Source organism: Pholis gunnellus (assembly GCF_910591455.1).
Source record: "Pholis gunnellus genome assembly, chromosome: 18".
In the NCBI taxonomy this organism is placed as follows: domain Eukaryota; kingdom Metazoa; phylum Chordata; class Actinopteri; order Perciformes; family Pholidae; genus Pholis; species Pholis gunnellus.
This window is the reverse complement of record NC_136545.1, coordinates 18,695,764-18,723,759: the sequence shown is the minus strand read 5'-3', so window position 1 is coordinate 18,723,759 and position 27,996 is coordinate 18,695,764. Positions and strand designations below refer to the sequence as shown.

The 27,996-nt window shown below is 43.9% G+C and overlaps 1 protein-coding gene across 3 annotated transcripts; it reads left to right on the top strand.

The window, feature by feature from the left end:
- Nucleotides 1–2: 2 nt before the first annotated feature.
- tnca (tenascin Ca) lies at nucleotides 3–27,996 on the top strand. 3 transcript variants are annotated; one of them, XM_079179389.1, is made up of 29 exons: nucleotides 3–280; nucleotides 6,294–6,855; nucleotides 7,675–8,988; nucleotides 9,332–9,595; nucleotides 9,699–9,814; nucleotides 10,731–10,884; nucleotides 12,618–12,887; nucleotides 13,785–13,970; nucleotides 14,062–14,151; nucleotides 14,313–14,576; nucleotides 14,882–15,283; nucleotides 16,084–16,500; nucleotides 16,962–17,237; nucleotides 18,589–18,861; nucleotides 19,023–19,295; nucleotides 19,406–19,678; nucleotides 20,809–21,123; nucleotides 22,125–22,397; nucleotides 22,642–22,764; nucleotides 23,141–23,284; nucleotides 23,425–23,544; nucleotides 23,796–23,939; nucleotides 24,050–24,180; nucleotides 24,739–24,871; nucleotides 25,220–25,371; nucleotides 25,451–25,547; nucleotides 25,625–25,786; nucleotides 26,466–26,629; nucleotides 26,839–27,996. In XM_079179389.1, exons 2-29 carry the CDS (start codon nucleotides 6,378–6,380, stop codon nucleotides 26,947–26,949), a joined length of 7,119 nt encoding a protein of 2,372 aa, XP_079035515.1. In that variant the 5' UTR covers nucleotides 3–280; nucleotides 6,294–6,377; the 3' UTR covers nucleotides 26,950–27,996. The 3 variants fall into 3 exon arrangements, with proteins under 3 accessions (XP_079035515.1, XP_079035513.1, XP_079035514.1); XM_079179387.1 differs by lacking the exons at nucleotides 14,882–15,283; nucleotides 16,084–16,500; nucleotides 18,589–18,861; ... (1 more) ...; nucleotides 19,406–19,678; nucleotides 20,809–21,123; XM_079179388.1 differs by lacking the exons at nucleotides 14,882–15,283; nucleotides 16,084–16,500; nucleotides 18,589–18,861; ... (2 more) ...; nucleotides 20,809–21,123; nucleotides 23,796–23,939.

The window sequence follows — 27,996 nt, the reverse complement described above, 5'->3', positions numbered from 1 at the left end:
CCTAAACTATTCCTCACACTTTAAAAAGACATTTACTCACACTCTCTCCCTCTCTCTCTCTCTCGCTCTCTCTGTCTGTCAGTAAAAGAGCTGAACTCCAGTCTGAGCTGTGAAGGAGCGATAAGGTAGCTGGCTGAGGGAGGACTGACTGACAGAGCTGCTACCTTGCTGGAGAGGCTGCAGTTGTCACAACGGAGCAAAGCATCAATTTGTTTTGGCCTCAATGGATGCGTGAGGACTCGGAGGAGCGCCTCATCCGACCTGCAAGTGCTTGTGACAGGTAGGAAGATATATTTCTGTATATTTATAGACATTTCCTTGGAATTCATGTCCATTTTCTTGACTTTTCCTGTGCATTTTTCTTGAATTATGGTTTCCATATGAGAGGTGTATGCAATAGTGGCTTTCTTTAGCAGTCTAGCGCAGGTTACTACGACGCCAGAAGGCGTTGATTCTAGCTCGTTGGAAGTACATTTTTAGATTATACTGCAACTTCTTCCTCACTCACACACACACACACACACACACACACACAGCAGCCAATGCAGGATCAGAGATGACTGACTGCTGAGGGAGTAGAACATGTGGAAGCTTTGATCAGCAGCCAGCACGCTTCCTGCCAAAAAGATTTTCGCCGATTTTTGTCAGGTTGTAGATCAATACTCCAAAAAATAAAAATAAACTGTCCATCTGTGTGTGTGTTTGTGTATGGAGGCAAACATTGTGTGCAAGTATCTGCTTTCCCTGGTTGCAGCTTTGCAGCCTGGTGATTCATCACATTAGCTTCTGCAATGCATTTCTGTTTTCATTGTGTGTCATCTTTCCATCATGGAGATTAAATTAAAGGGAAAAGTGGACGGCAGCGTCTGCCAGTGTGGGCAAGGATGAAAAAAAAAAAAAAGACTTCATCCATGCAGTCCATTAGCTCTGCTTAATTGAAATCAAAGTCTGGCTTTTGGTAGTTTTAGCTTCTGAATGTTTTCAGCTGAGGAAGATTATAATCATTTAGTTTCATCCCCACGACTCGTATCTGCAGCTTTTCAGTGTGAGGATGTTTTACAGCCTCTCTGCTATGTGCTGCTGGCCGTCCTGGGATGTGTCCATGCAGCAGAGGGAGAGAAAGGTGTCTCTGTGAAACAAACCATGCAGTCGGAGGGACACAGCGGGTTTAATAGCCTGAGCCCCCCCCACCCCCACCCCACCCCCAGGGCTCGTCCAGACACTTTCCCTCTGCGTGACCTCTGTGCACTCAAAGAGCCAGGGGTCGATCATAACTCAGCATCACACTTCTTTAGCATGTTATGTGAAAATGTGTTGGACTCCAGGGTCAGCTGAGCGACAGAGCTTGTGTGGGTTAATGAGGATGTGGTGTGACGGGCTCACTCGTCCAATAATCCATGTCGCTCTTTGTCCTCAGTCAGACAATCTGAAATAACATTAGATATCATTTTAAAGTGCAGAATACTTTAATAAGTATATTTGAGGATGATGTGCAGGTTCTGTGTCTTATCGTCTTGAATCAGGTGTGTTGATCAGGAGGGCGATTAGACTGCTCTTTTGTAATTAGTTCAATTTCTGGGTTATTAAAGTCTGCTCTTATTTTCTTGGTCGTTAACGAGTGCAGGAATATCTTCTGATATTCTACTGATAAGGCTGAAACATTACAAACAAATATATATCAAATTGCGAATATTTGGCTGCATATTGCAGTTGCGATATATATAATATTAAAGGGAAAGATCATTTAATATTGTTTATCTAATTTTATACATTACGATACGCTATATTTTATTGTCCCCAAAGGGATATTTGTCTTTGGCTCAAACGCTGCACACGTCATATTCTTTTCATTGAAAAACATGAAGTTGATTTTCTTGCGTGGATCTCATGTTGAATGTGATGTGTACATCTCTGCAGCACGACTATAGAACAACATTATATATAACAATATTTAAGCAACATTGTGCCTCCTGCGGTTTTTAAAATGGCATTAGGTCATATTGCGGTTTCAATAACATTTGGATTAATTGCTCAGCGCTACCTACTGGCATTAAATGCTCAGAAAACAAAAATACTAGAGCTGCAAAATGTACATTTATCCAATACTTCAGTTTATAAATTCACCTTTTTGCTTACTTTAAAATGAGCGTTACAGCTATAAACGCAAGCTGCAACTTTTCAGTAACGTTTAATTTACCGATTATTTTCTCAGCAGATTAAAAGTTCCCTGTGGAGTCTAAGACCTCTCGTAGTGCTATAGAGCTGTTTCCTCGTGAGGAGGTCCTTGTTTTTGTTTATCTCGTGCCGGTAACGCGATGCACAGTCCGACCAATGGTCTCCCATTATTCCTCTGATCCAAACTGTGACACGTCAAAGTACGGTGCAATGTGCCAACAGAGACCGGGAAGAAGAAGACCGCAAGCTAGTAAACATGGATGTAAACAGAAGTAAAAGTGCTGTAATGAAATTATAAGAGAATGACCTCAAGGATCGCTGGATATTAACTTTTGTATGTTTAAAAGAAAACTCCACAGGGCACCTTTAATCGGTGTTTAATCGGAAAACTGTAAAAAGCTAAGGTTACATATTATAATAGTTTGATTTGTCCAAAATCTAAAGATATTCAGTTTAAGAAAGCAACTCATCACATTTGAATAGCTGAAACCAGCAGATGTTTGGCTTGAAAAATGACTGAAACAAATAGCAGACTATGAAAATTGTTTAATTTTCCATGAAAGAAAGAAAAACAAGTCTCTTTTTACAAATCTTTAAGCTCTTTCTCCTCGACTGAGGAGAGACCCGATGATTGCAAATTGAAAGTGAAGCCTGCATCCTGTTCCGGCTCACATGGGAACACATAAAGCTCAGGTTTATTATTCTTAAAGGAACACTTCATCTGTTCAGCAGCGGGGAAAATGTGCAATATGCTAATGAGGTGTTACGATTTCTGCTATTGTCGTACCTGCTGCAGTAACGAGGCCCAATTAGCTTTTCTTGAGATGATTTCCAGCTGTGCCGTGAGAATCAGACAAATACAAATAAATGAAAAAAAGCTAAAATATCACAGATGATCAAACGAGCAGATGCACCAGATTAATGTTCACTGCGCTGAGTCCTGACACGCCGCCGTCGGCCACAAATGTTTTCCATGAGTGCGTCCAGACTCCAGACGTGGTGCACTTGTGCTGCTTCCATGGATGTGAAACGAAGACGACCTCGTCTGCGTCTCGTCACCAGGAGCGGCTCTTCAGCCGGCTGATTGGCACAAAGATGATCAGAGACGACGCATGCATGTCACACTTTCTCTTTTTTGTCTGGAAACCAAACAAGAACAACAGCGCCTTCTTTCTTTTTTTGTTTCTTTGACTAAGCAAAACAGATGTCGGCAGTCCGGGGCCAACATTCCCAGTTTCTCTTTTCCACGCGGAAAAGTTCCCTTCTCTCTGCCAGCATGAGGGACGAGTACCAAAGCTACAGCAATTCTGGATTATAGCTTAGTGAACAGGTTATATTTATTTCAATCTCTCTCCAAATTGTCTTCCCATGTCCCCGTAGTCACATGAGATGTCCTCGGTCAACTCCTAGTCTACTTTAAAAGACGTTAACTTGGCTTTTTAACTGTAAGCATTATGGCTACAGTATGAAACTCTGTATATGAATCCTATTTGATGAATTTAAAAATGCATAGAAAAGCTACACGGAGCCACTTTTGAGCATCTTCAGCTGAAGCGTGTGCTGAGGATTTTTTTTTATAGGATTCATTCTTTACCTCCAAGACCTGCAAATTATCACTCTCTGTGTCTTGTAAAGTTGTCTGGAAGGAGATCAGAAACATATTGACAGACTTGGGTTTTCCTGATTTACAACACCGGCCACAACCTACCTTTTATCCCACCACTCGCCAGATGTGCGAGGACTTGTGAAACTCAAGCTCAGGTTTACATCTGTGTCTTAGGTGGCGGGGTGCAAAACTTCACCCCGGTGAGGAGAAAGAAAAGGTCAAAGGTCAGGCCGAGAAAGGAGAGGAAAGAGGATTGATGAGAGGGGTTAAGAGGCACTGTGGTGACAGTAATGGAAAGTATTTGTTTGATTTAGGGGACAAATCATGCAGCCTGTCGTCCAAATATAATCAATTAATCTGCATGAAACCACAAAATGTCCTGTCAGCTTGTTGGACTCTTTGCAAAGACTGTTGGCCAATAGCCCGAAACGTGTCACATTATGAACTGTTGATTCCTGCTTTTTAATCTGTTTTAGTGCTTTTCCCCAAATATAAATCTTTAGCAGGAAAAATTCATCACTACCTGTGAAGAGCTCCTTCATATTTTGGAACAAAAGATGAATACACACAGTTTCAATCTGCCCATCGATCACGGACCTTGTGACTGTAGTTTTGTTATTTAAAAGTCTATTTAGATTCTGATATTCTAGAAGATATTCAGAGTTTTGTTTTTGCATTTTGCAGCATTCATGTCAAATGGGATGGATGGTAGAGATTCCCATTGTTGTCCGTTTCAACTTGAAGTCAGACGTTATAACAATCTCAGAAACGTGTAATTACGACAGCTCTATGTCATGAACGCTGCATTAACCCCGTGGTGTCGGGTCAAAGGTAGACAAGCAGCGGGTTTAATATTGAGAATGCAGAGGGAGGCAAAATGTGTGTATTTTTGCGTGTTATTGTTTTTCATTCGTACTATAGTTTCTGGTCCTGCTCGGGATCTCGTATGTTTAGGCTTCTTTGTGTGTCAAACGTTTACTGCCTTCTGTGTTTTGCATTTTGACATCCTTTTGTTAAATATCTACTTTTTCGTCACCTGATAGCCGAGTATCAGTATTGTCTGAACAAATAGTTTCCAGAAGTCTTCATGAGAAACTAAATCCAAGAGCACCACATGTCTTTTCGTAGCTATCACCGCATGAACAATTCACTTCTGGAAGTCATTTTTCATTTGATTGAATGTGCGAGCTTCTGTCAGATGCTACCAATCCAAAAAATCTGAACCCAATCATGCAACACTGACAGAGATGCAAACCTCCTTTTTATAGGCGTATGGAGTTCGCAGCCTCCCAGACATAGCAGCAGACGTGCATGTGAACCTCAGGGGCACAGATACAGTATGTCAGTTAGTCTGTTGGCCTATTCTATCGATTTTCAGTATGCTTACTCGGACCCTTCGGAAACTCAACACTGAGTAATCCAGGCAGGCTTTCCCACGCTGAGGAAGAAGCTTGTCATTACTTCTCGTCTGGCTCCCACAAATTATAGCCTTCTTAGTGTCCAGCTGATGAAGTCATCGTGGGCGAGAAGGAGGTCCTGCGTATGGGATATGCTCTGTCTTATACGTTCTATATAGTATTTCATGTAAAACAGCTGAGACTTTTCATATATGTGCACTACGAAAGAGCTTGACGTGCCGGCGCAGCTGTGGATTCTTTGGTTTTTAACAGCTTCTTTTATACAGCGAACTCCTGCACCCATGGTGGCTTGCGGTATTCTGTTGTCAGTTAGAAATGTAGCACAAACTGTAAATAATAATCAGACTGACTCGCACAAAAAATAAAGTCTCTGTGGGTGGGCCACAGAAAAAGCCTGGAGTCAGTTTGAATAGTGTGAAGGGACTCCTGGTTCCTCTGACTGACATCTGCTGTTTGTTCCAATGAACACATTTGTTGCAGCGTTGCAGTGGGAATTAGAAAAGTGCAGTAATATCTCTGGAAAAAGTGGATTAAAAAAACATCATAGCTTCATATAATTGATTGTTTAGCAACTGCGGGTGAATAATTCTCAGACACTTCACATGTTTGTGTGGGTTTCTTCTCACACTTAAGACTTAATGAATGAATGCTGCCATTACCAGACCATTGGGTTCATAACTGGACTCATTTGTCTTAAACAGTGTTTTTTGGCTTGTGACCCATAAAAACAAAGCATATCTATTCCAAAACTATTCGACTATTGGCTCACTTGTTGGCTTCTTCCATCAGCTGCGGAAAAAAATGATCGCTTACCTCGAAATCAGCCAGGATGTAAACATCAGGTAGCAAGTGAAGTGTTGTTCCTGAGTGTAAAAATCCTTAATATGTTTTCAGACCTTCCTGTGTTATAATAGATATTTTTGTTTTTTTAACTCACTGGTATCGGATGATATTGAAACATCTTACTGCTTTCTTCAAGGAGTTGGTCAGTTGTTGGATCTGACGGTTGGTTTTGCCAATTATTTATCGAATAATTGACTAATCGTTGCAGCTTTACATTTGTGTGATGAAATACTTTCATTCTGCTTTTCCAGAACCCTCCCTTGAAATAAGGATTGGCCTTCATTCAGAGGTTCAAACGGATATTTATTTCACTAATTCCACGTCCCACATCTAACATGGGTGCACGGGGCGTCCTGAGCTGCCTCCTCCTGACCGCTTTGCTCAGTTTATCAAACGCTGGTCTCGTTAAGCAAATCCTCCGGCATCGACGACAGACTCTGGAGCCCTCTCAAGAACATAACGTCACGCTGCCGAGCGCGGACCATCCCGTGGTGTTCAACCACGTCTACAACATCAATGTTCCCGCCAGTGCCCTGTGCTCGGTGGACCTGGACGCTCCAGGGAGCACGCAGCTCCGTCCTAAAGATGCAGCGGTCTCCTCGGGCGAGCACATCGCCGAGCACACGGTCGACGGGGAGAACCAGATCGTCTTCACCCACCGCATCAACGTACCTCGGCAGGCCTGCGGTTGCGCCGCAGACCTACCCGGCCTGAAAGACCTCATGAGCCGACTGGAGATGCTTGAAGGAGAAATTTCAGCACTTAGGGATCAGTGCACCGGTGACGGGCCCTGCTGCGGTGCACAGGTCACGGGTAGGTGTCGTTTTGTCTGTCGTGCTTTTGTCTGGTATGTAGCTTACAGCAAGTAAAATAATCCTTTGTTTCTCTCAAACTGCATTGGAAAGTGCTACGTTAAGAATATCACACAGCACATCTGTTCCAGTCATCTGTTGGGGAGTTCAGGAATCCAGTGCGGGGGTGTAATACTCTCCAGTTTGAAAGGGCCTTTATTTGGCTCAAATGCCATGAGATACAGTTGCTGCATATCAATGAAAGTGAAAAGTCTGCTAAAATAAGCTTTGGACCGTTTCTGAGTGATGCACTCGTCACGGAAGAGATTAACATTCGGGAGACACGATATTCGCTTTCCTGCTGAGAGTTAGAGGGAGGAGATCGACGCCATCGATATATAAAGCCAGCTGCTGATTAGCTTAGCTTAGCATAACGCCTGGAACAAAAAACCAACCAAGAAATAGTCCTGCAGGTAACCCTCCATAAAATACACTTTTTCATTTTACCCTTTGATTTTTTACGATTTAAAGCCAGAACGGAAAACCAAACACTGGCTTTACTTTCTTCATTACTTAAATGCAAACGTAGTTCTCCGACACCCTTGAAAAGGGAAAGGTGAGCAGAGGGGATTTCAGTTGGATGCAATCTGCATCCTCACCACTAGATGTCACTTATTCCTACACTCTTGTCCTTTAATTTGAGTGTGGTCTTCTCATCTAACTCTCAAGAAAGCAAATAAGCTATTGCTTCAATTCCAGAAACTCAAGTTGATTGCATATTCAACAAAACTTTGTAATTGAATTGGTAAAAATTGCATTGGTCTTTACTTTCTTATCAAAGGTGAGGTGGGAACTAAACCTTACTGCCACGGTCATGGAAACTACAGCGCTGAAACCTGTGGCTGCATATGTGAGCCGGGCTGGAAGGGACCCAACTGCACCAAACCCGATTGTCCCGGTAACTGCCAGAACCGGGGCCGCTGCGTTGACGGAAAGTGTGAGTGCTTCAAGGGCTTCACCGGAGCAGACTGCTCGACCGAGGTCTGCCTTGCGGACTGCGGAGCACACGGCCAGTGTGTCGGAGGGGTTTGCATCTGCTCGGATGGTTTCCTCGGCGAAGACTGTTCGCAGACCAAGTGCCTCAACAACTGTCTTGGCCGCGGTCGCTGTGAAGACGGAGACTGCCTGTGTGACGAACCCTGGACCGGTTCCGACTGCTCTGAACTCATCTGCCCCAAAGACTGCTACGACCGCGGACGCTGCGAGAACGGCACCTGCTACTGCGACGAGGGGTTCGCCGGGGAGGACTGCGGACAACGCACCTGCACCAACAACTGCCACGGTAACGGTTACTGCGTGGATGGGAAGTGCGTCTGCGCCGCCGGCTTCAGCGGAGACGACTGCTCTCGGCTCACCTGCCTCAAAGACTGCAACGACAGGGGCACGTGCTTCAACGGGATGTGCATCTGCGACATCGGCTATCAAGGCGCAGACTGCAGCCAGTTGGCGTGTCTGAACAACTGCAACGACAGAGGCCAGTGCGTAAACGGGCAGTGCGCCTGCGATGTCGGCTTCCAGGGAGAAGATTGCGCTGAGCTTTCCTGCCCAAACAACTGCCTGCACAGGGGGCGCTGTGTGAACGGCCAGTGCGTGTGCGAGGAGGGCTTTGTCGGAGAGGACTGCAGCATCAGGACCTGCCCCTCGAACTGCTACGGCCGCGGCGAGTGCATTGAGGGCCGTTGTGTGTGCCACGTGGGGTTCACCGGCGAGGACTGCGGCGAGCTGAGCTGCCCCAGCAACTGCCGAAACCGCGGCCGATGCGTCGACGGGCAGTGCGTTTGCGACGAGGGCTTCTCCGGAGAGGACTGCGGTCAGAAGGCGTGTCCCAACGACTGCCTGGCCCGGGGCCACTGCGTCGACGGCAAGTGCGTCTGTCGGGAAGGCTACTCGGGAGACGACTGCTCTGTGCACGCCTGTCCGGGTAACTGCAACAACAGGGGGCGCTGCGTCGAAGGAAGGTGCACGTGTGAGAGTGGATATGAAGGAGAAAGCTGCGCAGTGCTGAGCTGCCTCAACAGCTGCCTGGACAAAGGCCGCTGTGTGAACGGCCAGTGCGTCTGCGATGAAGGATACATCGGAGAAGACTGCTCAGAAGGTAAGAAGCTCTGTTTTATTCACCGCAGAAACACAAACAAATTATCTGGCAGTTCACAAATTCTGAAACTTTCCATGTGTTAACTAGTTGTACCGTAAAATCAAAACCAGGGTGATGTAATGTCCACTTATTCTCAAAATTCACTCATCTTGAGAGAATCTATTTCAGTGAATATAAAAGAGGTTTGTTGGTTCGTGTATTGCCCTTGTGTGCACTTTGTTTCCAATTGTTTTTGGCAGTTCTTTACACCACAGCCAGATGTGGCTCTGGAGTTTGCATCAGCTCTGTGTGGTGATTGAGGTAACAAGGAAACACCCCTTTGCTCCCCCCCCCCCCCCTCCAGTGTCTCCTCCAAAGGACCTGACTGTCGGCGACGTCACCGCTGACACGGTGGACCTGTCCTGGGACAACGAGATGCTGGTGACAGAGTACCTCGTGACGTACGTGCCCACCGGTCCTGATGGTCTTCAACTGGAGTTCGCCGTGACAGGAGACAAAACGGCGGCCACCGTCAAAGAGCTTGAACCCGGCATCGAGTACCTGATCAATGTCTACGCTGTTCTGAGCAACAAGAGGAGCGTCCCTATCAGCGCGAGGGTGGCCACGGGTACGTCACAGTCGTCCTCCTGCTGGTTTAATGTGAATAAATATAGAAGAATAAGTTGGTGTGGCTCAGCTGACTATGATTATTTCTGTTTCCGACCCTCCAGAGCTTCCAAAGCCAGAGGGTTTAATATTCAAATCAGTGAGAGAGACCTCGGTGGAGGTGATGTGGGACCAGCTGGACATCCACTTTGATGGCTGGGAGATCTATTTCCGCAACACGGTCAGTCTGCCCGACTCTTTTGAAGGCTCGCCCGGGTTTTTAATTAAGCGACAGGGGAAAAAGTGAGCGGTGATAAAGCTGTACCAGCTTATTGGAAGTCTCAGCGAAACATGGATTTATTTCAGTGCTAAGCATTTAAAATTGCTTTGACATGTGGAAAAAAAAAAACCCTCAATGAGGGCGAGGTCTGGATGTCACTGCGGGTAAATCCGAGGCAGTTATGACTTGGAAATATATTACTGTGCCAGCTGATAAGTCGGAGGCCTTATTAAATTATGCTGCAGAGTTTTCATCCATTTTTAAACACGCATGTCCTCTCTTGACCTTTTTTTGATAACGGGCCGTGTGATGTAGTTTACTTCACGACGGCCCTCTGTCCTCTCACACATTTCCTGTGACAGCTGCAGACATAAACACAGAGAGTTTGATGAGAAGATTGATACCACTCTCATGTCTGTACACTAAATATGAAGCAGCAGCCAGTTAGCTTAGCTTAGCATAAAGACTTGAAACAGATGGAAACAGCTACCCCGGCTCTGTATGAATGAAACCATAACAAGACACCGTTTTTGTACGGATTGGTTTGATTTAGCTTTAGAGGTAAAGGTGGGATAATTCCTTTATATCTTTGGACAGAGCTAGGCTAGCGGTTTCCACTTGTTTCCAGTGTTTATGCTAAGCTAAGCTAACAGTCTGCCGGCTCGAGCTTCAAATTTACAGACGGATATAAGAATGCTTTTGGTTGTTTCTACTAAACCTCGACAACAAAGAAAGTAAGCCTAAAAATGTTTTTTCTATCAAATGCCAGAAATCTAAATACAGACCGGCTGGATGTTAGCTTACTTATTTTCTCGCAGTGATCTGGTCTCACGTCCTCAACAGGATATTTTACATTCGTTTTTTTCTGTCCTTGCAGAAAGAAGAAAACGGAAAAGTGTTGAGCACCCTTCCACCTTCTCAAAACCAGTTTCACCAGTCAGGCCTTGGACCGGGACAGGAGTACGAAGTGTCTGTTAGCATCGTCAAGAACAACACCAGAGGTCCCCCAACATCCAAAAAAGTCACTACCAGTGAGTCTCCCGGTTGCAAACAAACCTTTTCTCAGCACTTTGGATTAAATAGACTGACCCGGTGAGATCATAGATGTTTAAAAATATCCAGTTTCAACCTAAGAAAAGTTCAGATGCTACGATTATGTCATGTTCCTGCTCTGTCTGGCAGCTATTACCAGTTTGGGAGGATACAAAAAAAACCTTCACTTCAGTTGAGCAGTGAAAAAAAAAATACATTAATGTCAGAGTGAAATACCATAATGAAGAGAAGAGTGATAACCGGAAATCCCTGCTGGCTCTCCTTAGTTCCATCTAACAGAGAAGAGTAATAACTCATGACACATTGAGTCTCACCCTAGCATGACCACATTACAGGGTTTTTTCACTTTCACTAAATCTTGCTCTCAGCTTTTTATTGCGGCGCTACTCCATACATTACGCTGTCGACATGCCTCCAGTTGCTCGTGCAATCGATACGGCAGGCCGGGCCAAACAAGTTTCATTGTGCATGGAAAAGACGTCATTTCTGACGTCATTTATTTGTGTAGGTTGAAAACTAAACGTGGTTTCCAGGGATGAATGATAGAAGTACATTTAAAACTTTCGTACCCTTTTTACCACCAGAGGTGCTTTAACATGGAGAAAAGACGTCGTCTCCACATGTAAACACAGGAGGTTTGTCAAGTAGTAGTGTAGAGTGAAAGGGAACCACATTATATTTCACTATAGCCTTTTTCCTTGTTGATCCAAGTTATTGCTTTGTATTATGAGAGAGCCAAGTTCAGCTTTATAGGAGCTGTTTTTATGCATAAAGGGTCAAAAAAACATAGCAGGAGTGTTAATGTTTGGTCTCACACCAATGCAGACTGAGACTTTGTCCTGATTTGATTTGTGAATGTCGCTATTAGAAGATAAATCATTCCTCCACAGGCAGAATAACAATCTTTTTTTTAAAGTTGAGACTTTTCTCTGCTGAAGAACTGTAAAGGAATAGTGCAACGTTTTGGGAAATACACTTAGTTGCTTTCTGAAAATTAGCTCGATACCGCTCTCATGTCAGTCTGCTAAATGTGAAGCTGATCATCTTAGCTTAGCTTAGCATTAAGACTTGAAGCAAAGAGAAACAGCACCTCTAAAGCGTCCAATTTAACATGTTAACTATCAAAGTATCTTGTTTGTTTACTCCACACTCAAATCGAAGTGTAAAAGGTTTTGTGCAACAATCTTTCAGGAGCAGTAACTTTTTTGTGTCTCATCTTCACAGTGACTCTGTGAGGCTGTACTTAAAAACAGTGATGCTCTGAATTAAATGCTAACGTCAGCATGCTAATATGCTCACAATGACAATGCTGATTTGTACCTATTCTAATGTTTATCGCGTTCCCCATCTTGGTTTAGCCTGTTAGCATGCAGACATTTGCTAAAGATCAGAAAGTAAAAAGCGCAGTACAACTGAGGCTGATGGGAAATGTCGATCGTTTTGTAGGTATTATCATCATAAACCAAAGTATTGGATAAAATAGGAAAATGTGGACCTGAAGATGGTGTTAGATAAAAAGTCAGCGGATTATCAGTTATTACAATTCATCCTCCGGTGTAATACAGGTCTGTAAATCACATTGAAAGTAGTAATTAGTTATGGCCCTAATGGCTCACATACTACAGATAAGAAACTATATATAGTGAGTCGGCCCTTTTCTCTCCCTCGATGTCCCACTCATTTCTGACTCACCCTTGCCTCCCACCCTTAGAGATCGACGGCCCCCAGCAGGTGGAGGTGAAGGACGTGACGGACTCCTCTGCTCTGGTCGGCTGGTCTCAGCCGGCGTCTCCCACCGACAGACTCACCATGTTTTACGGGCCCAGCGCCGACCCCTCGGATGAAACCAGAGTGGAGATTTCCCCCCCGGACAAGCAGCACAACATCGACGGTCTGAGGCCAGACACCGAGTACAAGGTGTCGCTCGTCTCCAGGAGCGGAGGGCTCACCAGTGACCCTGCCGTCGCCACATTCACTACAGGTAGGCTTGTGATGGCGGATTTATATTTTAAATTACTTTATAGCTGCAATTATATGGGCGGTTCGCATGACAAACATAATGCAAGGTCAAAATGTTGTGGGGAATACTGAAGTTATGGTGATATTTTATGTTATTCTTATCTATAATTGTATCCTACCAACAAGTATGTGTATCAAAGCCTGATATATCTTCTCCCTCTGTGTATTAGAGCTCCATTATTGTCCAAAAACGATTAAAAACACTTCAATGAGCCACATTGTTGCACTGGGTGACATGTTCTTTCATTATGACAACACACACTGTAGTTCATTTTAACTTAATCCCACATTCACCGTCCTGCTGCCACAATTACTCACTAGAGCTCCACGTGTGGATTAATCCGCCGCTGAAAATAGTCCCCAACAAATGCCCCATTTCCTCCTTTTTGAGTGGCATTTGATTAAAAACCACGTTGACCAGCTGTTTTAGTAAACTACTGATCTTTTTAAACAAAATTACTAGAGATTTACCACTTCGATAGGAACCAAAGGGATGTTTGTCTTTTCATGGGACAATGCTGTATTGCAGAACATACTAGTATGGATATTTTTTACAGTATTCATATTTATTTTGGGATACTTTGGTATATCTCAAATTGTTATTATTTATCTTTTACTTATATTTGATTCTTTTGATTTATCTGTTGTTTTCTCGGTCTTATTTTTGGCTTGCCTGTCATCTGTGAAACCCTTTTGAACTGCACTCATTTCTATGAAAGGTGCCACACAACTACAGTTTGATTGATTGTTATGCATACATCTGTTTGCATACTGCAATCTGCAGTGGCCCAATTTCAATGTTTGTGAGCAGAAACAATATTTCTCCCGATGTGATGATAAATGTATTTACCTCCGTTAGCCCTGGACGCCCCCGTGGACCTGCTGGCTGTGTCCCAGACGGACGACAGCATCACTCTGGAGTGGACCAACAGTCAAGCGGATGTTGGCAGCTATCTGGTGAAATACAGTCCCATCTCCGGAGCGACTCACGGTGAGGAGCTGTTCCCACGAGGACCGGGAGACACCACGAAGGCTACCATCACTGGTAAGGCTCAAACGTATATTAAGTGCGAGCACAGGTGACTTGCGTTAGTCATCCCACGGGGTAATTTTCCTTCTATCCCTCTGTGCTGCAGGGCTAAACCCGGGGACAGAGTACGGGATTGGTGTGACTGCCGTGAAGAACGAGAGAGAGAGCCTCCCTGCTACTACAAATGCTGCAACTGGTGAGAGACGCTGTCCCTCACGCCCCTTCATACGCACACAGCCGGACATGTTTGTTGATACAAATTGGGTGACAAAATGAAACTAACTGTGGGGGTGGAAGTGATTTCTGATTTGTGTTGAGCCATGCAACAGAAGTGAGACAATTCCTCTTCTTTGTCAGATATCGATCCTCCCAGAGATTTGGAAGAAATGGCGTCCACAGAGACTTCCCTCACCGTCAGGTGGCGGAAACCTCGGGCCAAGGTCGGCGCCTACCGGCTGGTGTACGTCTCCAGGGACGGACAGGTCGGGGAGGTGGAGATCCCGCCCACGGCGTCTAGCTACGTCTTGTCCGACCTGACTCCCGGAGTGAGCTACACCCTCACTCTGGCTGCAGAGAGGGGCTTCAAGAGGAGCGCACCTGTCACCTTATCTGCATCCACAGGTGGGTAGGGAACCATTTCACCACAATATAATCTCGGAAATTAGAACACATGTCTCGCAAAGGAGGATAAAAACAGATTTGTCGTGCAAAATATGCTGTCAGAATTTCTTCAGAGCATTAGATGAATGAAAACGACCTTTTTCTGTTCAATTGTTTGGATTTGAGTGTTTTTTTAAGTGTATATTATAAATGGATGAACGCCACAGATTTGAAGACTTTGCTGCCAACGAACACCAAGAAAATGAGATGCACTTACACCTAAATGATGCGTTCTTGATTTGTGCCTTTTTTGTTTTTTCTTGTAGCCTCTTTCACGTTTTATTTAGCTGACTCAGACGACCGTGAGCTAACGACTGCCACAGGCTCGGAGGACAATGTCATTAGCTTCGCGTATTTAGACCCCTCCGAGTCCCAGTTCTCAGTCGGGACGGAGCCTGAGGATGAGCTCGGGGAGCTGACAATCTCGGGCGTCACGCCTGATGGATTTGACCTCACGTGGAAACTAAAGGCTCACGGCGTCTATGATAGTTTGACAGTAGAATGTAAAGACACTCAGCGATTATGGGATGCGAGAGAGGCCCAACTTCCTGGAGATGCCACTGGCTCTAGAATCCAGGGCCTGAATGCATCGACAGAGTATCAAATAAAACTTTATGGAATTACCGGTAGCCAAAGATCTGCGCTACTTGAAGCTGTTGCAGTCACAGGTATAAGCTCGTCTTTTAGTTTATTAGGGACACTTTGTCCCGTTTTCTGTTTTGCATAGAGGACGGATAGTTGTTTAGCGGTGTGATTTGCATGCTGGTATTTTCCTCATTGAGATCATACCTTCCATCATGCATGACAGAATGAAGGCAAACCTAACAGACACAACTCATCTGACCTCATCCCACCTGTCATCTCACGAGGCTTCAGTACAGCAGCAGAATGTTGCTTCCTAGAATTCAAATACAAGAAGAGATCTACAGTTCAGATGCCGTCTGTCCCGATTTCCTCCTGCATTTGAGCTTTTAAAAGCAATACTTTTGCTCTCTGAAAGCTAATTCCATCTGCATCATTCATCCTCTCCATTTCAGAATAAAATGATCCTCCAGCAAAATTACAACGTATGTCACTCGCATGACAAAAGAACAGTGACTCGGAACTTCCTTAGAACAGCAGCAACTTTAAATGGCTGTGCATGGCTTCACCATCTATTTGAAGACGACTGTGTACTTCCACTCTGGTGGACTACTCAAAAGGCTTCAACAATTAATGGCGCTGCCTCTAGCGCCATTAATGCCCGAGCTGTTGCTTGATGATAAAGTCTGCGGTCCTGGAAATAACTGGGATGACAAGAGACGAGAAAATAAGAGAGTTCCGGTTGTCACGGACAGAATTATTTTAGTTGAACTTTACGATATGTTGTTCTTATTTTAACCCAGCTTCTTCTTCACAGGTTTGTTTTTTCAGTCATCAACAGATCTGGTGACAAATTCATTCATTAACCTGCTTTTATTCACATTAGCACCCAAGCCTACCTCTCCAGATGTTCTTACGCTGAGCATCAAAGATGCCCCGACAACCGCTCTGGATATCGGAGCAGCTCAAAGCCCAGATCCCCTCCGTCCTCTAAACACGCCCGATACTGGTGCCACGAGCTCCGGTGCCGAGCCTGAAAGCTCGAGCCTGGACGTATTGGGGGACCTCACGGTCCACGTCACCTCCACCAGCGTGGGCCTGGCTTGGTCGGCGCCTGACGAGGCGTTCGATAGCTTTTTGGTGGAGCTCAGTGCTCCGTCACAAGAGCATGTGACCACACTACCAGGAAGTGTGAGGGACACTGAAATAGAGGGTTTGTCCCCCTCCACACGATATCATATCACATTGCAAGGGCTGGTGGAAGGGAAGCGATCTTTACCTCTCAAAGTTTTTGCTACTACAGGTACATGGAGCAAATGTTTTCTCTTTTTGTAGGCATTCATCACAACCCGTCACCCTCTTTCATCCCGAATGTTCCTTTGCTTTACCTCTGATTTACGGCAGAGCATAGGGCCGCAAATACATTTATTTCATATTTAAGTCAAAATATTTTGAGAAAAAAGTCTTTATTTTTCAAGATTAAAGTCATAATATTTCAAGATTAAAAAAAAATTTTATAAAATATTATGACTTTTTCTCATAAATTTCCATGTGAATTCCCGAAATTTTATTCCTTTTTTTTTCTTCAGAATTATGACTTTTTTTTCAGAATAGTTCGTCTTTAATCCTGAATTCTGAGATTAATTTTTCTCTCACTGTGGCCCAACTTCTCATGAATATTGTGAAAGGTTATGCGAGAGTCATTTTTTACAGTCCATCTATCCATTCAGTTGACCCCCCCACTCTGATCTGTCTGTCTACCAGAGGAGCTGAAGCCCATGGTGGTGAACCTCACCACCTCTGACATTACATGGGACGGCTTCACCGCGTCCTGGAGCCCCACCGGGGGGGAATTTGACAGCTTTGTCATTGAGGTAACAAACTTGGACAATTTCGAAGAGAGCCAGAACCTCAGTCTGTCCGGAGACGCTTTCAGCCTCGGCATCTCCGGGCTGAATCCCAACACCAGCTACATGGTTGGCCTGTTTGGGATGTATCAGGGCTCCTTCCTTGAACCCGTGTACACTGAAGCCACCACAGGTACCTGCAACTCGCAGCGTTGCAGCGTTTTGTTTTTTGTTTTTCTTTTGGCCTCTTAACTCTTTAAACTTTCTTTCCCTTTTTGATTCACAACTTTCCATTTCAGTCGAGTGTCTGCGAAGCACACACAGACACTCGAACCTCTGCTGTCCCCACTCACAGTGGAGCGTCCACGCTGCATGAAAACGAGAACGACACAATAACCTCATTTCTGTTTTTGTCGTCACTGTCCGACTTAACCGACATGCCGTGAACCATTCTTTACCCTCCAGCCACTGTTTCTGTCCAGCTGAGAGAGGGCAGGGTGATGAGGACTCGTGCCGCATCACTGAACAAAGCAAACGCCCCTCAAATGTTCACCCTTACCCCGAACCGCTCCCTCCATCCCAGTTACCGAAGTGCATGAAGCCCCTCCTCCCCCTCTACCATCCCCTGCATCGTGGTTGAGGTTTGACGCTGATGTGCTGCAATGATTGCAAAAGCAAAACCAATAACTTTTCACCTACTTTCACGCCCAGTCACACCACGACAGCGTGACCATCTCATTTCATCCCATCAACACTCATTCAGTGAATAATTGATTAACCTTGAGGGATCATTTGCTCGTGGATGTGCTGCTCACACGTTTTGATTTATTTATTTTTTGTGACAATTGAGCTCCGTTAGCTTGTGTGAGATCAGTTTGTCGATTCTGATTCAAAGTAAATATCCTCATTTCCTTTTGAACTGCTAGGTGGCAAATGATTAAACCTTCTTGTCGTTATCAAGGTAAAAAGCTGATAATATGATGTGAGGTTTACAGTAACGCCACCTTGTTCTACGTCTGAATGATGCCTAATTTATCTGCTGCATGTTTTGCAAGCCACTGGCTTTGTCATCGCATGTAGGAAATATGTTTTTATAAGTTTCCTTTTCTGCTTTGGATCACTCCGGTGCAACAGTTTGCAGAATTTATCTCAGATCAACTGCACGATCAGATCTCCCTCCACACGCATGAAAGAGATATTTTTTATACGATTATATTTCTTCCTTTGCTGCATTTTCACATTAATATAAACACTTGCAGGCCAGTAATCTTCAGCTATTTTCACCTTTTTTTTTTTTTTAAATAAAAGCATTAGGCATAATTTGTTTAAAAGTCAAGCTGCCAAGTTAAATATCTGCATGTATTTAATCTTTTAAGCTACTCAGACTATCAGGAATTGCAAGTGGGTGGCGGTGAGTGTCCTGTAACACATTTTGATGTGATAAATCAAACCAATGAGCTACCAGTAATTTATTACCTCTTTTAGAATGTGTTCTGCAAATTGTCTTTTATTAATGAAACTCTAATAATGATTTCTCTCTTTAGTGAATCAACCAGTAGTTGGCAAACTATATATCTCAAACTTAACGTCAGAGAGCTTTTCAATCTTCTGGAACGGCACTGAAGGAGAATTTGATGGTTTTATCCTGGAGATAATTGATTCCGATTGGCTGACGGAGCAAAAGGAATATAACGTGTCCCGCGGTGTAAAGTCCCGCGACGTAACCGGGCTCAGGCCCAGCACTGACTATGTAGCCTACGTCTATGGGGTGTACAAGGGATCCCGAACAAGCGCTCTCAGTATTGTTGCATCAACAGGTATTTTGATTTTGTGTATTACAAAGAATAGGATCACCTATTATCAGATGTGTTATCTGCGCTGTAGATTCGGCTCGGGCCTGTATACACAGAGACAAATACAAGCTTTCTATGTCCACAAATCAACATATTTTATATTTTTCTCTCCTCCCCCCTTGTAGCTGAAGAGCCTGATTTGTCCAGGCTAGTTGTCTCTAACATTACCTCAGACAGATTCTCTCTGTCGTGGCGGACAGGAGAGAAGGCTTTTGATAACTTTATAGTAGAAGTCAGAGAGTCTGCGTTGCCCTCGCAGGCGATGGGGCGCGCTCTGCCAGGAGACGCGCGCTCCACGGTCATGGCCGGCCTCAAAGCGCGCACAAGCTACAGCATAAAGCTGTACGCCAGCGCCGGGGGCCGCAACACACAGCCCCTGTTTGACGTAGCTACAACAGGTATCGCATTAACGTGCATTTTCTTTTGTTTTTTACCGGCACTGCAGCCACATTGTGATTCAACCACAGCGCAACATAACTGAAAAGCCGTGTTCTTTTTTTCTGTTCAGAGGATGTCCCACAGTTGGGGCCCATAGCTGCTTCATCTGTGAGCCCACATAACCTCAGCTTGTCCTGGAGCGCTGTGTCGGGCCACTTTGATGGCTTTGTTGTCCGGGTCAGTGACCCCGAGCAGCAGTCTGATACGCTGGAGTTCAGACTGCCCGGTGACGCCCGTAACTTTACCGTCTCTAACCTGATGGACGCCACGGGCTATGATATTGAACTGTACGGCATCTCTCACGGGCGCCACACTCCCTCTGTGTTAGCCCACGGCGTCACAGGTACTACGTATTTTACTCATGTCTTAAACTCGCGTCTCTTGTAGTCGTCTGTAAAAAAATGGTTTTGCACCAAAAGTAGCTTTTGGGGAAATGTGTCTCCTGCTATCAGCTTAACATACCAGAATAACTGCAGAGAATAAATATTGTTATAAGTTGATATAAGAGCAAATTTGACATGCATCATGAGCACATATTGTTAGCATATGCATGAGATAATTTGAATTAATAACCCCAAATAATATTAATATTTATTTCTGTTAGGAAGCAAAAAATCTTTCGCTATAAGCTTTGACAGAAATTGTTAGTTTTCATATACTGTAGATTTTTTTTATTTCGTTAAAATTGGCTGCTGTGTCAGTAAATATGATAAAGATGGTGGCGGAAGTACTCAGATAATTTACTTTACGTAAAAGTAGTAGTATAATATGTGTATAAATACTCTATTATCCTGATTTAAAAAGTACAAAAGTATGAGCATTAAAATATACCAGTCATTTGGCAGTATGTCCCATTTTTAAATAATACAGTATATATTATGTTATTGGGTTACAGCTGTCAAATAAATGTAGTGGAGTAGAAGTATAAAGAAGCAAAAGGTGGAAATACTCAAGTAAAGTGGAAGTAGCTCAAGCTTGTACTTAAGTACAGTACTTGAGTAAATGTTCTTCATTACGTTCCACCTCTGGATAAAGAGCCGGCATTGATTAAACTTTGCTTTTAAAGTGCAAACGTCAGTAGAAGACATCAGGTGATGATTAGGGCTAAAACCTAAAGCCGAAATCGTGTTAAGATGCAGTTCCACTAATGACCAGTAGATGCCCGCGTTGACTTCAAAAGTCACTTTTCTGCCTTCAAATCTTGAGATTCGTAACATCCTCGTTCTTGCTTTGGTTTTGTGGCTCCAGATATTAAATCCAAGCTTCAAAATGTGGCATTATGAAAGAGAGGTTACATCCATATTCTACTAATATTATATTCAGATCAGATGTTCCCATCGTTTTGCCTCACAGGAGGAACAGATTTTATGACATGCTTTTGCAATCTTTGCACACATTATCCTCCTGACGGCATCTTGTTCCCCCTCCCACACACTTCAACAAAAAAAAAAAATCAAACCCACTCCTCTCCAGCTCCTTTGCCTAAAGTGGAAAACTTGACCATTTCCAACATAACTCCCTACGGCTTCCGTGTGTCGTGGGAGGTGAAGCAGCGGCAGCAGCAGCAGCCGGAGGAATTAGCGCCCTCTAGTGGCGGCTTCCGCCGTTTTCACATAGTGGTGACTGACTCTGGCTGGCTGCTGGAGCCTCAGGAGTTCACTGTGCCGGGAAACCAAAGTCACCTGGACATCTGGGGCCTCATCACCGGCATAGGCTATGAGGTCAGGCTGACCGGGGTGTCAGAGTCGGGGCTTCTCTCTCGGCCTCTGACTACAGTGGCTGTGACAGGTACCACTCACAGTGCACCGCAAGGCCCCTCCTCTTACTAAAAAAAACCCTGTCGACTACTGTAAATATGTGATCCAAAAACTGAAGTTTCACCATCACACCCTGGCTGGTCTATGAATAGCTTTGAAATTCATGCTCTTTGTTTGATCATTTAAAATAAAAGATGTCATACAAAGTTTGCTCACCGCCATGTTTGGATGGTGAGGCTGCGGCTCGGTTCTGTGACCTAACCTCTGATTTATAACAAACGACTCTTTTTCCAGAACGATCTCACTCTTCTTTACTTTTAAGCGTTTGCTTCGTCACCGGGAGGACGAGACGTGAAGCTCCCTCCCTCCCCGTTTCTTCCTGTACCTCCCAAAATATGAACAAGCAATTTTGCTTGTGTTCATATTTTAAAATGTGTTTTCCTTCATATTTCTGATTGGCGCCACACGTATACGTCTGTGGACTTTAAAGTTACTTTCACCAAGCTGCTACCCTTTTCCTTCTCCATGCTGGGTTCATCAATCGGGTTTTAAAGAAAAAAAAAAAACTAAATGATCAGACGCTGGAAAACACTGATAAATCAACAAGACATTCTGAGCATGAAATGTCAGTTGATTTAACTTCTAATCTCATTTGTTTCATTGTCTTTGAATGCACTGAATGCCTCGAAGACGCATGGGGACCTCGTCTCAACCGGCGTTTGACGAAATCCGTCCCAACAGAGCCCTCAGAGCCTTTTTAAGGAATGTGACGTAAATAAACATTTACAAAAAGCATCTTGACTTTTTAATCCACCAAACCTTCGTCGCCCGTGTGCCGTGTGTTTTTTTTTAACTGATTTACACTAACGGACGCCTGAGCATGGCAGATGTGGAGAGGTGGCTGCCGCCTGGAAAAACCTGTTTCCTGACTTCTTCCATTCTTCTTCAGAAGTTGATGAATATTGCCGGGGGGGGGGGGGGAAAAAAACACCAAATCCCACTGCAACGTTTATGTTTTCCTTGTCTAACCAGAGGCTGAGCTGGAGGTGGAGCATCTCTTTGTCTCGGACATCACGGCCGACGGTTTCCGTCTGTCGTGGACGGCCGACGAAGACTTGTTCGACCGATTCGTGATCAAAATAAGAGACGGCAAAAGATTAGCTCACCCTCGAGAGTACAGCGTCCGCGGCGTTGAGCGAACCAAGGTTTTAACCGGACTCATGAGCGGCACCGAGTATGAAATCGAGCTCTATGGCGTCACGTTGGACCAACGCTCCCTACCTATCACTGGGGTTGCTCAGACAGGTATATGTATATGTAAAAAAAAAACACAGCAAAGTGTGGAGTTTAAAACTAACAACTAAGCTTTTTGGGAGAGATGAGAACTGAAGTCCCACTAATCCTCTTCATCCCTCTGGTCTAGGCTTCACTCCATGTCTGACTCTGATGGATCCTCCGAGCGTCTTCTTTTCTTGCGATGTTATTGGACATGTTTTCTTCACTTTAACTCACCTTTTTTTTGTTGTCCTGTGCATATATACTTTACTAGGCCTGAGCACTCCAAGAGGACTCAGCTTCTCTGAAGTGATGGAGTCCTCGGCTGTGGTTCACTGGTCCATGCCTCGCTCTCCAGTGGATAACTACCGCATCACCTATGTGCCCTTTGAAGGAGGTAGGAGGTCAATCCGTTGTTGTGTTGCCATAGATAGGCTGCTGGTTTATTTCCACATTTTAATTTACTTACATAGTTCAGCTGGAGTTGAATTTGCTAAATATGTTTTAGTTTAATCAAACTGAAAAGTCAAATATGAAATGATCAAATATATAATTGTATAATTGGTTGTTACAGCATCACAAGGACAGAAATAAGTACATATGCTGTAAATTGAGAAAGTAAAAAAAATAAGAGATAAACTGTATATCAAACTAAAATCAGAAACTATACAAGAGTTGTTTATGGAGTGAACTTGCAGATAAATCGTCAAATAAAATGTACAATATGTGTTTTTTAGTGCAGGGTCCATATTTGACTCCGTTCTCCTCCACAGGAAGCCCACTGATCATGACCGTGGACGGCGACGTGTTTGAGGCTTTGCTGCCCGACATGACCCCCGGAAAGATGTACAGCGTGACTGTGAGTGCTGTGAAGGGTCTTGAGGAAAGTGACCCCAGCACCGACACTGTAATCACAGGTTGGCTTTCTTCTTCTTCTTCCTCCTCCTCCTCCTCCTCTTCTATTATACAACACGTCTGTGTCAGTCCTCCCTGACTCGTACTGACGTTGGAGTCGGTTCCTAGTAAATTGAATTGTCCCCGTTTGTGTGTCCTCCAGCTCTGGACAGACCTCAGGGTCTGACTGCAGCTAATGTCACCGACATCTCAGCCCTGTTGGTGTGGCAGCCGTCTGTGGCCACTGTTGATGGCTACGTCATTACTTACACCGCTGATACAGGTGGGTTCTCTTTGTTATATGTATTATCTGCATTAACCCTTAAAGGTGCACTCCTTAAGATTTCAATCCTGGTTGATTTTGAATGGACTTGAATGGAGAAAGTAAGCAGGTTGAACCGAGAATATACATGTACAGAACACAAGTGAAAGAGTTTTTATTTCAAGGTGTATCAAAGTGTGTGTGATTGACACATTTTGCTTTGATACTGTGACATTTGGTTAATTGATTGGTGGGTGTGTCCTGCCTTACAGTGTCCCATATGGTGGAGCATGTTTCTGGGAACACGGTGGAGTTTGAGATGGGCTCCTTGGTTCCAGGAACACACTACACAGTTGGAGTACATGCTATGAAGGAAGCTCAGAAGAGCGACTCTGCTGTTACTGACTTCACCACCGGTAGGCTCATAGAAAGAGAGAGAGAGGAAAGCCCTGAAACTCAATGTTTGTATTGATTCTTGTGTATTTTCAGTAATGATGAATCTACAGTGTGTTGCTGTATTTTTCAGATGTGGATCCTCCTCGTGATCTGACGGCTGTAAACATTCAAACCGACAGTGCGACTCTCACGTGGAAACCTCCGCAGGCTGCTGTGACCGGTTACACGCTCACCTTCTCCACAGCTGATGGTACAATCAGGGTACGTACATCCGCCGCATGAGTCCAATCACTGCTGTTTTTTTTCTTTAAATCCCCAAAAAACACAGACTGCGTGAATTCATGCTTACTGACGACAATTTTCCAAAAGCATGCCGTCCTGTTTTATATAACTTCTTGGCAGTCATTGTTCTCTGTTTACACCGTCAAGGAATCACTTATCAAATAAAAACTTTATTTTTTTGGTGCATTCAAGGAAACTCAGACATCTGAAATCTGCTTTTGAATGCAGGACACTCAAAAAGAATCAGTTTTACGGTGTTCACGTGTTTTTATTTTATTGTTTTCTAAGTTAGATTTTTTTCCCATAGCCCACTTTTTGGGCACCAACTGCCAATTTAGTACATAAATATTATCATGGTAAAAAGTACAATATTTACCTCTGAGATGTAGTCAATGACGTGTCAAATGAAAAAGTCGGTATAAGAAACAAATTACCAATCATGCCAAACGTGCACATGTGGTGGTTAACCCTCCAGTGTGGTTTTGCTCTTTGTAAATGTCTTGTTGTCTCGTTATATATGCACGTTCCTGGATTCAGGAAGTGGTGCTCAGCCCGACGGCGTCCTCCTACAGCATGGCTCAGCTGACCGGCTCCACCGAGTACAACGTGAGACTTCAGACCATCGCTGGAGACCGGAGGAGTCGTCACGTGACCACCGTCTTCACTACTAGTGAGGATGGAAACACATGCAAGAACACACATTTTAGTGTTTTTATTTATTTGTGTGCATGCACCTAAAAAAAGCAGCGTTAACTTGCCGGTACTTTTATTTCTTTTTGAAAGCTGGTGATTTGTCCAGATGCTCGATAGAAATATTTGACTTCTTCCAAAGCAAATTCCTTTCCTTTAATGTGATATTCCACCTGTGCTTATTTTTCATTCTGTCTGAGCTGCTCGCGATGGAAAAGCCTTTTTGTTTTTCCTTTCTTTACTTTTCTTTCCAAGGTCCTGATGTGCTGTCTGGAAGATAAAGCAGCCGAGGCCTCTGAGCTGATGTCTTTTTAATGTGTGCTTCTAGTTGGACAGTTGTACAGGCGCCCTAAGGACTGTGCTCAGATCTTACTGAACGGAGAGACGACCTCTGGTCTGTACACCACCTACGTGGGAGGAGAGGAGAGCCAGCCCATCCAGGTCTACTGTGACATGACCACTGATGGCGGAGGATGGTTGGTGAGTGGATCAACCTTCTGGAATCCGTAAACCTGTTTTAATTACTGCGAAGCTGTTGTTGACACTCTGTGCTCTTCAGGTTTTCCTCAGACGCCAGAATGGAAAGTTGGAATTCTTCAGGAATTGGAAGAACTACACCGCTGGCTTCGGAAACAAGAACGATGAGTTCTGGCTGGGTAAGAGCTCTTCGCCTCCTCTTTCTCTGTCTTACGTCAGCCCCTCTGCCCAACTCACACATGTTCAATTATTACAGGTCTCTCCAACCTCCATAAAATCACGAATTCTGGCCATTATGAGCTGCGAGTGGACATGAGGGACAACGGGGAATCGGCCTACGCTCAGTACGACAAGCTCACGATTGCAGAGCCAAAAACGCGCTATAAAGTCTACATAGGGGCGTATAGTGGAACAGCAGGTAGGTGTTACTCTAAAGGATCAGTCTGACCTTTTTGGGGCAAACACGCTTGCTTTTTTTTTTTTTGTTGGATGACAAAAATGGTACCACTCTCAGTAAATATTAGCAGCCGGTTAGCTTAGCTTAGCTTAAAGACTGGAAACAAGGGGAAACAGCTAGCCTGGTTCTGTCTGAAAATAAGGAAATCAACCTTCCAGCACCTCTAAAGCTCAATGATTAAGACTTTAAAGTGACAATCCTCAACATTTTAGTCTTGGTTGATTTGACGACACCCAATTTACTCGGCGAGTTCTTTTGTTGCATCTTTATTTACTCTGGAATGTTGGTAGAAATAGGTTTACTTACAATGGATTCATATTCCTTAGCTTCCTAACTTTCAAAGGAGACCATGAATAGGCATACAAGTCTTGTGGTTGAGAAGCTATTCCTGATTGGTTTTGGGGATGTAAAGGCATGTTTTCTGGGCGATAGTGTAGTTATTGAGCTTTAGTAGGGAGATTTTGTTACTTTTAGACCTAGACAGGATAGCTGTTTATGCTAAGCTAAGCTAATTGTCTCCCTGGCTTTAGCTCTACACTAAACGCACTTAAAGAAAAGCCTCCATGACACTACTTATTAGTCTTTAATTGACTAATGAGCTGTGTTTTCTGAGCTTTGCTCTTAAAAACATTTCCACCAGGCGACTCCATGACGTACCACCAGGGTCGACCCTTCTCCACCTTCGACAACGACAACGACATCGCCGTCACCAACTGCGCCTTGTCGTACAAAGGTGCCTTTTGGTATAAAAACTGTCATCGTGTCAACCTCATGGGAAAATATGGTGACAACAGTCACAGCAAGGTACGTTACATTTGATGTCATAAGGCCTTAGATTATTCCTTTTTATCGCTCGGGGAAGGGATGATATTTAACTGTTTACGTCTCATCTTTGGTGATTTTTTCCAGTAGAATTCCTTCCACGTCTGTGAATTGTTGGACGTCCCGTTTAAGGAAAGACGAGTCTCGCCGCGTTAGATGTCTCACGATTTGTATTGTGTATTTCTTTGCAGGGGATCAACTGGTTCCACTGGAAGGGCCACGAACACTCAATTGAATTTGCAGAGATGAAGATTAGGCCGGCCAACTTCAGAAATTTTGAGGGCAGAAAAAAACGATCGTAGACTCGCGAACCCCCGTCATCGTCTACGCCTCATCTCCCCCCACACACACACACACACACACACTCTCGAGCCTCGACGGCAGTCATGAACTTCCGTGTTCCCTCATCATCGAATCATTCTGTAAAATACACACAAAACAAAAGACAATCACGCTGAATGTAATTGAAATTATGGAATGAACCTGGTAACATTTACGCCAAAGAATCGGACCGTTTTTTTGTGTCGCCATCCCAATTTGGCACTGTTGCGTATGTGTGATTGTATATTTGGAAGCAGCGATGAGTTTGATGAGCGTAAATGGACATACAGTACGTAAGTGTGTTATTGGGACCAAACATCTGTTATCATATGAGGAATTCATTGTAAAAGTGTGTAAATGGATCCACTGAATCAGTCACATGTCAAGGGCACATAGTCAGAAGGCGTCACACCCTCTAAAATAACGTAAAGTTAATTCAATGTTCATTATGAGTTATAGGGTAAATTAAGAAAATGACATTAATGAATATAATGTATTTACTGTACAACCAAGAGACCATTTGGAGACCACCACTGAATTCATATTTAAGTTTTGATAGAAAGATGCTCTGTAACCTTCAATACAAATAAAAACATTAGTTTGATAAAAGTGTGTGTGAACTCTTTAAAAACGAAAGAAAGCAAGTAGACGTTTAAATGATTTCCACCTCTGTGCCACTAGATGGCAGTGTTTACCCGCTATGCAAAACGGTAAGATGTACTTCATGTGGATGTACTTCATGTGGTTATTGTGCTACTTAGGATGATATTTTACAGAGCTTTCAAAAAATATGAATTATTTATGGACTTGAAAATAATGTCATTCAGTACTGTAGTTTTAAAAATACTTCAATGAATTAGCAAAACAAAAAATATGTTATTTTTTAATCATCATCTTTTTGCTGCTCTGTTATGTTGTATAAAGCTTGGAAGTACAGACAACAAATGTGGCATCAATGTCAATTAATTCAGGTTGTTGATCATATTTTCACATTTTTATTTTGTCATTCTATGACTTATGTCTTAATT